This window comes from Castanea sativa, chromosome 1 (genome assembly GCF_040712315.1).
Source record: "Castanea sativa cultivar Marrone di Chiusa Pesio chromosome 1, ASM4071231v1".
Taxonomy (NCBI): domain Eukaryota; kingdom Viridiplantae; phylum Streptophyta; class Magnoliopsida; order Fagales; family Fagaceae; genus Castanea; species Castanea sativa.
The window spans coordinates 31,865,526-31,880,236 of record NC_134013.1 but is presented as its reverse complement, the minus strand read 5'-3'; the positions used below and the strand labels follow the sequence as shown (position 1 = coordinate 31,880,236).

Below are 14,711 nucleotides of genomic sequence, written 5' to 3'. Positions count from 1 at the left end.
AACCCTAATACTATTTCACTCTTATCTCTCCATTTAATTATATGTTTCCAGATACTCATTGTTTTTACTAATTAAGAGTTATATTTCAATTTTACTTTAATCTGTGAGGTGACCCTACTTTGGAAGTGGACTGACAAAAAAAAAATTAGTGTTGTGGACAAATTCTGAGAATCTTGCCTGAGTTAAATTCAACTCCCTCGAGCAAAATGACAGTCAAAGTGCATGTAAACTTTTTTCAAACATATTTTACGTGTACTAAAAATTTTGTCCAAACGAAATCTTTGACTAAGTGTATGTTTGGATGGGGCTGAAACGCCCAGCGTCTGCGTTTCAACCCCAATTTTTTTTTTTTTTTTTTTTTTGTTGGACGCGCTACTCTCACTGTTCATTGGCCATGAACAGTGATTTTAGGCCAATGAACAGTATTTTAGGAGTGAATAGCGTTTTTTACACATTGAAAAATTATTTTGCTACAGTGTTTTTCAGTTTCAGTTTTCAGCTGTATCCAAACGGACCTTAATTCACTGTAATTTTCAAAATTATGTTGAAAAATGAGCCAAAATGACATATTTCTATTCTTAACTAGTAACTTTTCTAACACAGAGTTTTCAAAGTTATGTATCATTACAAATGACCTTTCAAAGGTACAATGCATTGGTATCTCTCTACAAGTACCTCAAGTGAGCACCCCAAAGACGAAGAATCAAGTTATTTGGTCCATAACCCTATACCTCAGAACTTATGAATACAAGAATAATGTGTATTGATTAATGCCTACTATAACTTCATGGCAGGAGTCCCTTGAACCATCACCCTTACGAGTTTGAGGGTTGTGGTTCATGTCATGGCGCTTCAGTTTAAATGCTGTGCCCATATGAATAGCCCCAAACAGTTTTGGTGGTTTCACGCCATAGAATTCGAGTTTAAATGGGATCAGGGCAATGATACCGTGCTATATGAGTTGTTTTATTAAAAGAAAAAGTGTGTACCATCACACTTATCTCCAAATTGAATAGATCCCACATACCAAATTGAACGTCCTAAAGCCCGATTCTATTAACTTGGGCTCAAGGTCTTACTCTTGTTTGGGAGTCTCGACAACCACAAGATCTGGAGAAATCACAGTCAACGTAAAATTATCAAAGTATCTTAATGTAACATTACCACCGCGCAATCTTAATGTGGTGGTCATAATACAAGTATAAGTGTTTGTGGGGTGTGGAGGGCATGGGTTAGAGTTCTCGTCCCCTGGAGAGAGTTTCACACACATATATACATAGATTAAACTAGAGTAGAATTTCTATCTTGTAATTAAAAAAAAAAAGTGTCTTAAGGCACCACTACAAAAACTTTTGCATTTATTAGAATGCACTAATTGATATTCATTGACCTAATTAGAGGGATATACTTAAGTATTAACTTAAGGATATGATCATTAAAAAAATTGAAAAAAAAAACAATGAGTTGTTTATGGTTACGTTATACAAAAAAGAGTGATTTATAATTTATATTTGGTTCAGTATGTCAATGAATGTTAAATATTTTAATTTATTGTGAATATTTTACATAATTTGGTCTTCCTTTTTCAAAATTGTTCTAACTCCAATAGGGTTAGCTTAGTGGTTCCTAAGGCTTTATAATATTCATGACATCCATTTGTCCAAAAAAGATGGTGTAAGAATTATAAATTTTAAAGGGTCCAGTTAATATGTGCTGTTAAGGCACACATTAAGCCATCTATTTTCGGAAACATTTTATGGGAAATTGTAAAAGTGATAAAAAAAATTTCAATTCCCGATAAAACTTTTTTTAAAAATGGTATACTATTGTGTACCCTTAGGGCACACGTTAGTAAAATCCAATTTTAAGTTTTTATAAATTTTAAGTGGACCTAGCATTCAAGTAGTGGCCTATTGATGCAACATCGGGTGGCTTTGATACCAATTGATGCAATCAGTGTACACATGTAGAAGATGAATCTATATCACAAATATAATAACTATAACTCTTCCATAAAACCTAAGTTTTACAAGAATTCTGGGCTAGTAAAATTTTTTTTTTTTTACTAATAACAACTCACTAATCACCCCTCATTCAAAAGTGTATTTATTGGAAGAGATTTCTCCTACTCCTTTTAGAAAAAATAAATAAAACAAAATCTTACTTCTACTAGATAAAGGAAAATAACTTCCTAATTCAAGTAGGAAATGGATAATAAAATCCTAATTCAACTAGCAAAGGGGAAACAACATAAAATATTGAAAATTATTTTCCCCTCAATGAACCACTATACAACACCTATGAGAAATGCTAGATCCAACATTTTCAAAACAAATCTTAAATAGCAAATTGTTATGTGTTGTTACTAATGGGCAAGAAAGTAATTTTAATAGTGAATTCAAACTAAAAATTTGTAAAAACCTGCCAATTAAAATTTGTTGTGAAAGTATTGTAAAATTATTGTAAACGTAGCACTAATTCATTAATTAACCCAAAACTTATACGGATTGAGTTCCAACTAGGGCTTAACATTTATACTCAACATAAATGTGCTATTTTACTCAATTTTCCACTATTAATGTGCTATGACAGAGTTTCAAATCCTGTTTATTTTGTCTATATAGTTATTTATATTTTAATTTCTAAATCTAATCATGTACAAATTCAAACTGTCACATCATTCAAAAATTTTAAATTATATTATAATCTCTACATTTTTTAGATTTGAAATATGAAATGTGAACCAAGAAATATACCAACCTTGTAAGTTGTAATGGAGGAGACTATTTTTTTCCACAAGGAGTACTGTACTTTTTTCCTCTAGAAGCACAATAATCTACTCTTAAAAAGAAGTAAGGCCACAAAAAGTCATGCGAAAACACATAGTTAGCAGTATTTCCAATCGATAAAATATTCGTTCTTCCTGAAATGAAAGACCTTCTAGAGGTGAACAGTCCCTCGCTGAAACGCGTTTAGTGGATGAATAATAAATATATCCTTTAACTTTGCCACGTTTTCCAGGAAGCTCTAGTTGCAATTTGCATTATTCACTCTATCATACAAATTGTCCCATCGCTATATATAATCACCAACTCTGCTGCCATTTCCACAAACTACTCCAAGCATCCTAAACTCCTTTTTTCAGAGAAGAAATTAGCATAAACAAACAGAAGAAAACTTTTCTATTCACTTTTCCCAGAGAAGAAAATGGCTGAGAAAATGAACCAGCAGGTGCACCCTTTCGCACAAGTAAATAAGCAACCCAGAAGTGATGAAGAGTCTGGTACTCTGACGTCTGATCAGGAGCTCAAGCGAAAGAAAAGGATCAAGTTGGCCATATATATTGCTGCTTTTGCTGTGTTTCAGACTATTGTTATCTTGGTCTTTGCACTCACTGTGATGCGTGTTAAGACCCCTAAGGTCAGGTTGGGCACTGATGTCACGTTCCAGAACTTCAAAACTGGAACCCAAGCATCACCTTCCTTTGACTTGAGCTTCACAACCCAAGTTGGAGTTAAGAACTCAAACTTTGGTCCCTACAAATTTGATAGCACCATTGCCACGTTCATGTACGAGGGTGTAACAGTAGGGCAAGTCATTATTCCTAAAGGTAAGGCTGGGCTGCGTTCTACCAAAAAAGTTACCGTCACAGCTAATGTGAATTCAAATGCTCTGCAAAGCACTGCTAGTCTTGGAAGTGAGTTAGGTGCTGGTGTATTAACTCTGAACAGTCAGGCAAAGCTCAGTGGGAAAGTGGAATTGATGTTTGTGATGAAGAAGAAGAAGTCCGCCGAAATGAATTGCACGATGACCATTGAAGTGTCAACAAAGGCGGTCCAATCTATGAATTGCGAATAAATAATATAAAAGATATTTAGCTTTCTTTCGTTTTTATTCTATTCTTTTGCTGGATTTTATAATTATGCGAGAATACTTCTATTGACCACGTTTTACTGTGTGTGAATATTTTTTTCAATGTAATGATTTCTTTTTTTTATAATATAGAATGTTGTTCCTAACAATAATTGATAAATAAATAATATTCAAATTATTATTCAAATAATCACATATTACATAGATTAGAACTTATCATCAAATTAGAGAACAATGGAGAGATATTATCTCGATGATGCTTCAAAATTGAGCACATAACATTAGAAGCAAATTACTGTCGATTCATATATATTCTTAGATGGTAGAGTTGAGGCGTGGATCAAGTCATTGTCTCGAGACAATACACGCGTCTGCAGGGTTTCCAATGTAGTTGACTAAACATTGTGTGTGCCACCTCTGAGATACAACAAATCAGCCACTTTCGCTGATTATCCTTTAAGCCTAGCTACACCATTTGAAGGATAGGAAGCCCTCAATAGTATTTTTATTTTACCCATAATATAGTATATTAGGGGTATATATTTTATGATAGAAGAAGAGGAAAATATAAGGCAAATATTAGTTGCTGCATGTAATGGGGATAAGATAAAATCGGCCCTATATTTTCTTTTCATATATTCTATATTCTGACCATACATATAGGTCATATATAAATATATATATATATATATATATATATATATATATATATATATATATATATAAAACAAAAAAAACCCACTTAACATTCATGATAATAGGAATTAATATTAGAAATAACTTTTTCAATAGCTTTGACCGATCCATTCCAAAGAAAACAGTAGTCTATATATATATATATATATATATATATATATATATATATAATATAGAATTTCTACTCTAGCATAATCTAAGTGTATATGCATGTGAAATGACTACTGCACCAAGGGTGTACGGTGGTAGTAGTCTATATATAATTAACCATTCTCATATAATGTCCTAAAAAAAAAATTGAATTATATAAATGGAAATATCATAACTTGCTTTTATTGGTCAAATACATTTTAAGGACAATTAGGACAAAATGTTTTCATTAGTAAATGATAATGTATTTGGTAAGGAAATATTGCCATATACATTAAGCCACTAAATGTTCATTTAATTGAGAATATTTATAGCCATTCAAATACTAACATTATATACATACAAAATGTAGGGATGAATGGTCCAAATAAGGATATTGGGTCATGGGCTACACCTGAGGATGTCATAAAGCCCAAAGACAAATACGTAGTAAGGCAGGCAAGTTGATTATGGGACCGAGGAAGAGGACTGATCATAATGAACATGTGACGTTGTCCGAGGAGCAATCCTTCCTTGGTCAAATAGAGCGGAAGCCTAAAGTCTGGCCACCCATCAGACACTAGGCAATGGGCAACCATGCTTTGGAAAAAAAACTTCAGTGAGAGGTGAGTCACCAGACAGATGAGAAATATCTAGGAAGAAAGTTGCCACCACCACATTAAATGCTCTATATCTAATTCCCTAGCCGCATTAATGTGGAAGTGATATCTGAACAGTAACTTTCAGTCTTACAGCTACCCATAAAGACTTCAGAAATGTACTAATTGGACGAGTATCAAGGTTACTAGCAATCTGATTTACACGTGGAAAGCTGAGATGAAAGGGGAGAAGGGGGTATAAAAATGGAGAATTCCATTACAGGAGGGGGCATCTGAAATTAAGAGAGAAAAAGCACAGTATAACTAAGAAATTGAACATTTGTATAAGTCCAAATGAAATATATATGAACTTATCATCCTCGGACTTGACCGAGTAATTTTTCTTCTTAAACTGTTTATCTTACTCGTTCTCACGCCAAGCCAACTAGCTCGTTATGATTCATATTTGACTTCTTGAACGTTCAGTTTCTAGCCCATTCTCTAACAAATTTATTGTTTTGGGCTTGTTGGGCCATCATCCTGTTAGGATGTGTGCCATTAAATCCTATTGTATGATGTTATGTGTTTTATTATGTATGACTTAATATTGTGTTTAATAAAATTATTATGTTTTGATTTAAAAATAATGGTAATATGAATATTGGGACATTATCATATAGTCCATGAGATGCATAGTATGTGATTTATATGAAAAGTCACAGAAGATATAAATCACAAGTTCTTTGTAAACTCAGAATTTTAGTTCGTAGTCGGTGATGAAATTGGGCATTTCATCTGCGAAGACTATAACATATCAACTAAGATGATTTGTCTTGATCATGGAAATGGAGATTTCTAGTTAATATGTTGATATGTTTTAAGAGTTAAAACATATTAAACTGGACCGGTGTGAAATTTATTATTCTTCTAACAAATGTCAAATGAATAATAAACTTACGACTTATATTTGCATAAATTCTTAATCCTGAGAGAATAATGGACTTGATCATGAGGTGTAGGTTGCTTTGATATCCTAGGAGTGAGATCTAGAGTAACGATCAAAACCTCAGTATGTTGGGTAATCACATTTAATGTTGATGGAACATATATTCTCAAGATGGAATTCATAGTCTCTTAACAGATATACAAAATATTCCCTTGAGATAAGTTTAATATGTTTGTTATTCAGAATATTAGACCTAACTACTTTAGTAAATAGTTACTAGAGTATATATTTATGAAATTGAATTTCATAAATATATGATGAATAACTTAAAGTATTAAACCGGGTACTCAAGGATAAGATGTAGTAATTTACAAAGTGGCAGTTTACATTCATAATTTTGTGTTACTAAGAATATTTTATGAAGGGGTTGCATGTACAATAAAGTCTTGGGATATAATTTATAGATAAGGCCTAGAGTGCAACTATATTTATATAGTGATATTAAATATAATTAATGGTAACTTTGGACTTGTCAAGAGTTGACAGAAAAGCCCAAGGCCCATTGGAGCTAGTGTCCTATTGGTCCATTTTGGTCCCACTCCAAGCCACACACTTAAGCTCAATTGGAAATGCCCAAAAGGTCAGCCCAATTAGATAATCAGTTAGACACAAAGGGAGATCCATACAGAATTTTCTGTAGAGAATTTTGTAAGAACACTATTGTGAAGTGGTGTGAAGAAGTGTTAGACACTTTGATATTTCTCCCTTTGGAACTGATTGAGAGACCATACATCTTGGGCGTTAGTGGAATTGGAGTGAAGAATGAAAGTCTTCCCAAGTGATTTTGATCTTCGGCTTTGAAATTCACTGCTCCAAGGTACACTCTCTTGTTCTCTAGTTTTGAAACTTACATAGTGCGTGTTAACATTTATGAATGAAGTAGATCCGTCGTTTTCCGCTGCACACATGCATTTTTCCTTCACATCCTAACATCTTGGGTCGGTGGGTCAATTTGGGTCCTTACACAAGATAACTTACAAATTATTACAAACATAAAGGCTTTGAGATTGGTAAAAAGAAAATTGATTTCATCAATTCACTTAAATAATAAATTTTAATAATTTATATAAAATATTCCAACAATCCCCCACTTATTTTTATAAAAATCATAGGTACATAATTTTTGGGTTAAGATAGAATATTATATAATAGGGGTGCCAATGGATTAAACCCTTATTTAGTGTTTCAACAATGTAGTTCCAAAGTCAATAGTGAGCCAAGTCTTGAACTATGACTTTTTTATGTGGAAGCAATGCATTGCATTACACACATAATATCCCAGTACTTTGTCATGAGCTTTTAAGCCAACGCATTACAGCCTTGTGCTTGATCCCAACTATCATGAGCAATTTAGAGAATTAGCCGTATTCTTAAAGGAAGCGGCCTCACTTCCATGCTCAATTAGGTGTATCTATCAAGGATGCTCTCGTAACTCTAACATCCCACTCATAAGAGATATAGATTACATTAAGAGTTTTAAATAGAAACTCATCCTACATAACATTATGAGATACATGCACTTACATCATAGGGAGGGACAAGAGTACTTGTACTCAAAATTTTGTGCATGTTATACAAATTACTCTATGATTCATTTTTCCCTTTGAACCTAGTTCTTGGGATCTCCAATCCCTAGACAAGGTATCCTCATAGGTAATTTATTTTCTTTGGACTTTAGTCTCATCCCCCTCGATGTACACATAAACTTTTGACTCTAAATAGAGATTTAATTATTTCATTTATACAAAAACTCAAAATTGAATTTACAAAACAATGAAGAGATATTACCTCGATGATGCTTCAAAATTGAACTCATAACATTAGAAGCAAATTACCTTCAATTCATATATGTTTTTAGATGGTGGGGTTGAGGCGTGGACTAAGTTACTGTCTTGAGACGATACACGTGTCTAAGGGATTTCCGATGTAGTAAACTAATCATTGTGTGTGCAATTCCTAGGATACAACAACTCAGCCACCTTCACTAATTATCCTTCAAGCCTACACTGCTTGTTGGATAGGAAACTCTCAATAGTACTTTTCTTTTACCCATAATATAGTACAGTAGGGATATATATTTTACGACAGAAGAAGAGGAAAATATAATGCAAATATTTGTTGCTGCATGTAATGGGGAGAAGATAAAATTAGCCCTATCCTCTTTTCATATATTCTATATTCTGACAGTACATATAGGCCATATATATATAGAACCAAAAAAATAACCCACTTAACATTATTGATAATAGGAATTAATATTAGAAATAACTTCTTCAATAGCTTTGACCGATCCATTCCAAAGAAAATAATATTCTATATATAATTAACCATTCTCATATAATGTCCTGAAAAAAGTTGAATTATATAAATGGAAATATCATAACTTGCTTTTAGTGGTCAAATAGATTTTAAAGACAACCAGGACAAAACGTTTTCATTAGTAAATGACAACGGATTTGGTAAGGAAATATTGCCATATACATTGAGCCACTAAATGTTCATTTAATTGAGAATATTTATAGCCATTCTTTTTTTCTTTTTCTTTTTTGATAACATTTATAGCCATTCAAATACTAACATTATATACATACAAAATAACTTACAAATTATTACAAACATAAAGAATTTGAAATTGGTAAAAAGAAAACTGATTTCATCAATTCACTTAAATAATATAGTAAAATAGTTTATATAAAAATATTCCAACATAGAATATTTTCTATAATCTAAATAAAAAAATGTTGTAGACATATCATTTCTATATCATTTCTCATATAAAAAAAGATGAGAGTTTATGTTGTGAAAGTCTTGTGAACCCAGTATTTTTCTTTAATAGAATTGTTGTTTACTTTTAAATATTATATTTCTTGTGTCAACGATAATTATGTTTACCTATAATTGCTTTTGCTAATGAACACCTTACACATTTTTTGCATTTTCGTATTTAAGGATCAAGGCAATCAGGTTTAGGCAATACCATGATAATATCATTTGATAAATATAGGTAACAGATATAGCTAACTTTGCATTTAAGCACTTCACTAAACATTTTATTTAAAGAAAGTTAACCTTTATTGAAGCAAGTTTTACACGCATTGTGTCAAATTCGGGAAATTATTATGTACTCTCGGAGTATCATAAATGCGTACTTCCTTCTCTCACATGAATAGTGGATCCCACTAATTAAATTCATGATGGGACCCACCATTCATGTGAGAGAGGAGAGTATGTATTTATGGTACTCCAGGAATACCTAATAATTTTCCGTGAAATTCAAGTAAAAGCCCATTGTGTAGAATTTAGATAAAGGTTTGTGTGCATGAAGGATTATTCATACACCGGTGAGAAGCAAATCATGATCATAGAAATGATCGCTACCACTCCAGCAACAATGGTAGCTTCTTTAGATTAAATTTAGCTTAAAGGTCTTGTATTTTCTAACTATAATATGTTGTAGGAACTGTAGATTTCTAGTTATTTTTGTAATATTAATCACTCATGCACACCAAGCTAATGTTGTATAGAAATTATTAGTGTTCATTCTAAATGATATAGAGAAATTAATTTTTAATTAAAAAATAATAAGAGAGAATCGTAATATTATTTATTATTAATATTCTCTAGCTATAATTTACACTTGTTGCACGTGCTTCAAAACTTTTTTTTTTAAGAGAGATTTAACTTATGGTGTCTGCTCCTGATGAGCGCCCTTTTATCATCATACCAAGACACTAATTAGTTTTTGGTGTAAGCGGGAATAAAACACCAGATCTATTATACAGCCATTAGAGACTTTACCAGTTGAGCTAACTAGAACCCACTGCACGTGCTTCAAAACTTGTAATAACATAATGTCACACATACAAATAAGAAAAAAGATTCTACACCATGAGCTGAGAGGACAAATTAAATGGCATACTCATTGACTATACGCCCATCACCTTTGACCAACGGAAAATTATTGAATATTTTAAGAGTACCATAAATGCGTATTTTCCTCTCTCATATGAATTGTGAGTCTCACTATAAATTTAATTATTGAGACCTAAAATTATGTAAGAAAAGGGAGTATGCATTTATAGTACTCCGGAAGTATCCAATACTTACCCTTGACCAACTCATGTACAAGACATTAATAAGCATAATTATTAAGGGAATAAATAACCGAATTAGAACCCAGGTTACTAAATAAAGCTTAAATACTAATGTGTAATAAATGTAATTAATAGGCTTCAAACACCTAATAAATTAATGTGTAAATTATATTTTACTAATTTGTGAAACAACAGTTCTTAAACTCTATGTGGTCAAATTTGAAGTATATATCTCTAGCACCACTTGTTCAAAAGTGATACTTACTTTACATGATACACATTGGAATGGTACCTTTTCTTTTTTGGGATAATGTTGCAGGTGTTGAGAACTCTTTGAGCACTTAATCACTTTCCCACAAGTGCATAATCCCTATCCCACAAATAACAGGTAAAATATAAAGAAGAATTTTGTAGAGTGGTCCCAAAATACTGATTAGAAATTTTGAACCACGGATATCATAAGTTCATAGGTACTGAGAACTACCATTTATTGTAATTTTATTAAAACATTTATATTTTCATTTGAATATTTGGAGTGGAAAAAATAGCACTTTGAGAACATTTATGTTGATTCAACCATATCTTTTTCCGAATTGCCTAGTTGACTCGTATGTTTTCAATACCAACTAATTGCACAATACCTCTTAGTTACTTGTATCTCTTTTGTGCCATTTAGGACTTATTAACAGGCAGATCCAAAAAAAAAAAAAAACATGAGAATGTATCGTAAATATTTCATCTTTCCTATGTAAAAACTTAAAGCTTTAGCATGTGATGAGGATAATTTTTTATTGATCGACACAGGGTGCCGAACCTTCCTCGTCTAATCATCAGCCTTACACCTAAAGTGATCCCAAAGGGATAACCAACCCCATGGGCCATTGGATCAGGTTGGTGATCCAACCCCCAACCCTGATGACCCATCACCTTAGGGTTTCCCATGAAACTTGCGTGGGGTCTACTCATATGTCCTTACATGGAAATTACTTGCATATCACTACCAAATATCCTACCGCACAACCAGATCTCTCATATATGGGAAGGTGATCCCAAATGTCTTGGGATCCTTCTCTCTACAAGGAACTTCCCCCATATCAAGGGATTCGGGTTAGCCCTCTACTACTATATAAACCACAAACCATAACCTTTTTTAAGTACGTGAATTCTCCCTAACTCTGGCACTCTTGAGTTTAATTTTGAATATTCTTCTATCACTAACTTAACATTTGCAAGTCTTTAGCCGGCACTCCACCGGTGCTCTCTGATTGGTTTTTCTCTTTTGTCCCTTAGGTACACCCATTAACACGTGTATGGATGATCAACTCACAAAATATTTTTGTGCATCATCACCATGTAAAAGCAAAAGTACTTCCCACGCTTATTCAACAAGAGTAGGTTCGAAACTCTTCCAAGAATTTTATTTAGGAATCATGTGACGACTATCATGAAGAATGTAGTGGGCCTTCCCTTCTTCTCTCACTTTAGAAAGATGTAGATGTAACTCTAAGGAGTTAGCTTAGTGATTCCTAAAGCCTCATGACATCTTTGAAATCCTAGATTCGAAACCTCTTATTAGCATCTTGGGGCCACCCCCATAGGAATCCTCCCTATAATAACCTGGTACATGTGGGATGGAAGTATTGCATACACTTGAGAGTAATCAGATACTTGAAGATGTCTAGACACCCTTATTTGTCAAAAAAAAGAAAGATGTAGAATTTTTTTTTTTTTTTTTTTTTATCATAACCCAGTTGAAAGGGTATATTACATCAATGTAAAATAGTGAGTGAGATGTATGACTATAGAAATATAGAGAGAAATATTAAGTTCACAACATTTTCACAAAAATTTCATAACAAGTCATAAATAGTAAGTTGTTGCTAATTCTAATTTGAATCCACAACTTAAATTACTTTTTATCCACCTGCAACTACCAATAACAACTTGTCGCTTAAGATTTGTTGTGAAAGTGTTGTGAATAAAACATTTCTCAAATATAAATCCTCTATCCTACTTTTCTCAACAAAAAAAATCCTCTATCCTATCTTTGTATTCCACTTTATATTCTATCAATCATAACTTATTGTCTTTCTCAAAATAAAATCATAACTTATTGTCATGTATTATTTTAACTTTCCTTATAAAATAACACAAGTTTAAAATATCTTTATTGTATTCCACATGCATTAAAGTTTGTGCTATGTATCCAAGAGTTAGGCCCTTTTGGATATACACCATTGTAAGTTTCTTTAAGATCTTCTCTCCTCACCTCGTGTGTATGTTAAAAATACTTAGTATTCTCAAAAAAATATATATATATATAGACACACACACACACTCTCTCTCTCTCTTCTTTAGCTTTTGGTTTCTCGCCTTCTCCCTATACGTTTATATCTCTATAAGGACACAGATTAAAGCCACAACCCACCAAGAGTAGTGGATGATGGCCCAACAAGCCCAAAACAATGTATTTGCAAGAAAGTGGGCTTCACAAGAAAATGGCTTAGCAAATTAAGTGGGCCATAATTGATAAGATACAAGGAAACACAGAAATAACGCTCCTCGATCAAGTCCAAGGATGTGGTGTTCTTATATTAACTCAAGTTTTCTGAAGTACAGAGTGTTCTTCTCTTTTTCTTCCTTCTTAGATTACATGCCTCATTTTTTACAGTAGCCTTTTCCTTATATGGTCTTTTACCCCTCCATCCCAGCCTTCCACCTTTTGATTTTGTAGGTAATCCTTTGGATGGTTGTCACATCGGGACCTCCTAGAAGCTTTGTGAGCAGTTGTGAGTTGAAATGGCACTGTCCAAGTGTCATTTCTCCATAAATACGACCAGTTCATTTGGTGCAGTGCATTTAATGTAGTGGTGACAGCCTTCTTCCCAAATATTTTTTCTTTTGTTGTTGACTCAGCTTCTGTTACCTTCCTCTGAAGCTTATCCTTCCAAAATGGTCACCTCCCCAAAGCTCTCCCGAGGTGGCTCGGCTCCTCAAGAACCACGACTGACCCGTCACTCTCTACCTTTATCCTTGGCCCTTTAACTTATGTTTGACAATCCCTTTGACCATCCTCAAGCTCTTGTTCATCCTCGGGTACGGCCCATAGCCCAATATTCCTGCTCGGTCTTCCTATCCTTACAATAGCCCCTTAAAACTCCATCTTTTTCTCTACTAATAAGAGTGGGGTTAATCCAAAGTTTCATACTCTTAAGGAACGCTTCCACGTGGCAACGTCTCTTCACTTGTTCTGAACACACTCCTAACGCTTCGGCATTCGCAACACCCCATTTAATGCCTCACATGATGCTTTGTCCCCCACATTCTACAACATAATGGAGATCCTACAGAGGGGATTCTCCATGGGATTTCAAGTGGGAAATTTCCCACTCATCTTGTCTCCTTATAGAAAGGGTGTGGGGATCCCATTTCTTCCATTTTTCCAAATCTTCAATCTTTCCAAGAAGCGGTCCAAGGTGTTCTTTGCATACATCTCTGTAAGTATTACTTAGTTCATACACAGACTTTAGGATCCTTTCCTTCCTCAGCCTATAATTCTTTTTCTTACACTTCAATAATTTCTTTTACTTCCTAGAAGGGTAGATTTGCTAGCTTAGTAGACACTCCCGAGAGTATAGAAGCTTTCAAAACCCGATATAGGATACCATCAGGGTTTTTAATACAGCATTGCCTTTTAGGAGATTGGCATGCTTTTAGGCCAGCAGGGGCCATCGTGATCCCTATGATTGTCTTTATAGAGGGAGGAATGCAAATTCCTATAGGAAGGATAAGTAGGGACTTTTTGATTGCCCATAGACTTTGCCTAACCCAATGTTCCACAAATCTATTTAGGATACTAGGTAGCATTGATGCCCTTAACCAAAAAATGGGGGTGAATCTCACCTATCATGATGTTAACTAGGTATACAATTGCCAATATCTTAAGGACACCAGGTACTACCTCAAAAATAGGGCTCCCGCGGTTAGGTTTATCTCGTGTCTCCCCAAATCCAACAAAGGCCTGAACCAAGATTTCTTGATCGTCTCGGGTGAATGGCACGATGGCTTACATTGTCTAATGCGAGATGAGCAACCAGGTGGGGTGTTCTAGGCTTCTAGTAATCCCTTTCTTCCCCTTCAAATAGTGAACGTCTTATTTTAGTGGCCATCCAACTCTTTGTTAATTACATGTCATCACTTTTCTTTCTTTTTCTCTTCTAATCTTGTTTTTTTCTTGTTTTTTTTTTTAACAAACAAACATTTTACAGCCCCAAATTTTGGCCTAGTTAACCGAGCAAACCTCAACAAAATTCT

At 33.6% G+C, this 14,711-nt stretch overlaps 1 protein-coding gene across 1 annotated transcript; it reads left to right on the top strand.

Annotated features, from left to right (window-relative positions):
- The first annotated feature begins 2,879 nt into the window (after nt 1–2,879).
- On the top strand, nt 2,880–4,022 carry LOC142621823 (late embryogenesis abundant protein At1g64065-like). Its single transcript, XM_075795186.1, has one exon. It carries the CDS (start codon nt 3,208–3,210, stop codon nt 3,856–3,858), a length of 651 nt encoding a protein of 216 aa, XP_075651301.1. The 5' UTR covers nt 2,880–3,207; the 3' UTR covers nt 3,859–4,022.
- The last annotated feature ends 10,689 nt before the right edge of the window (nt 4,023–14,711 follow it).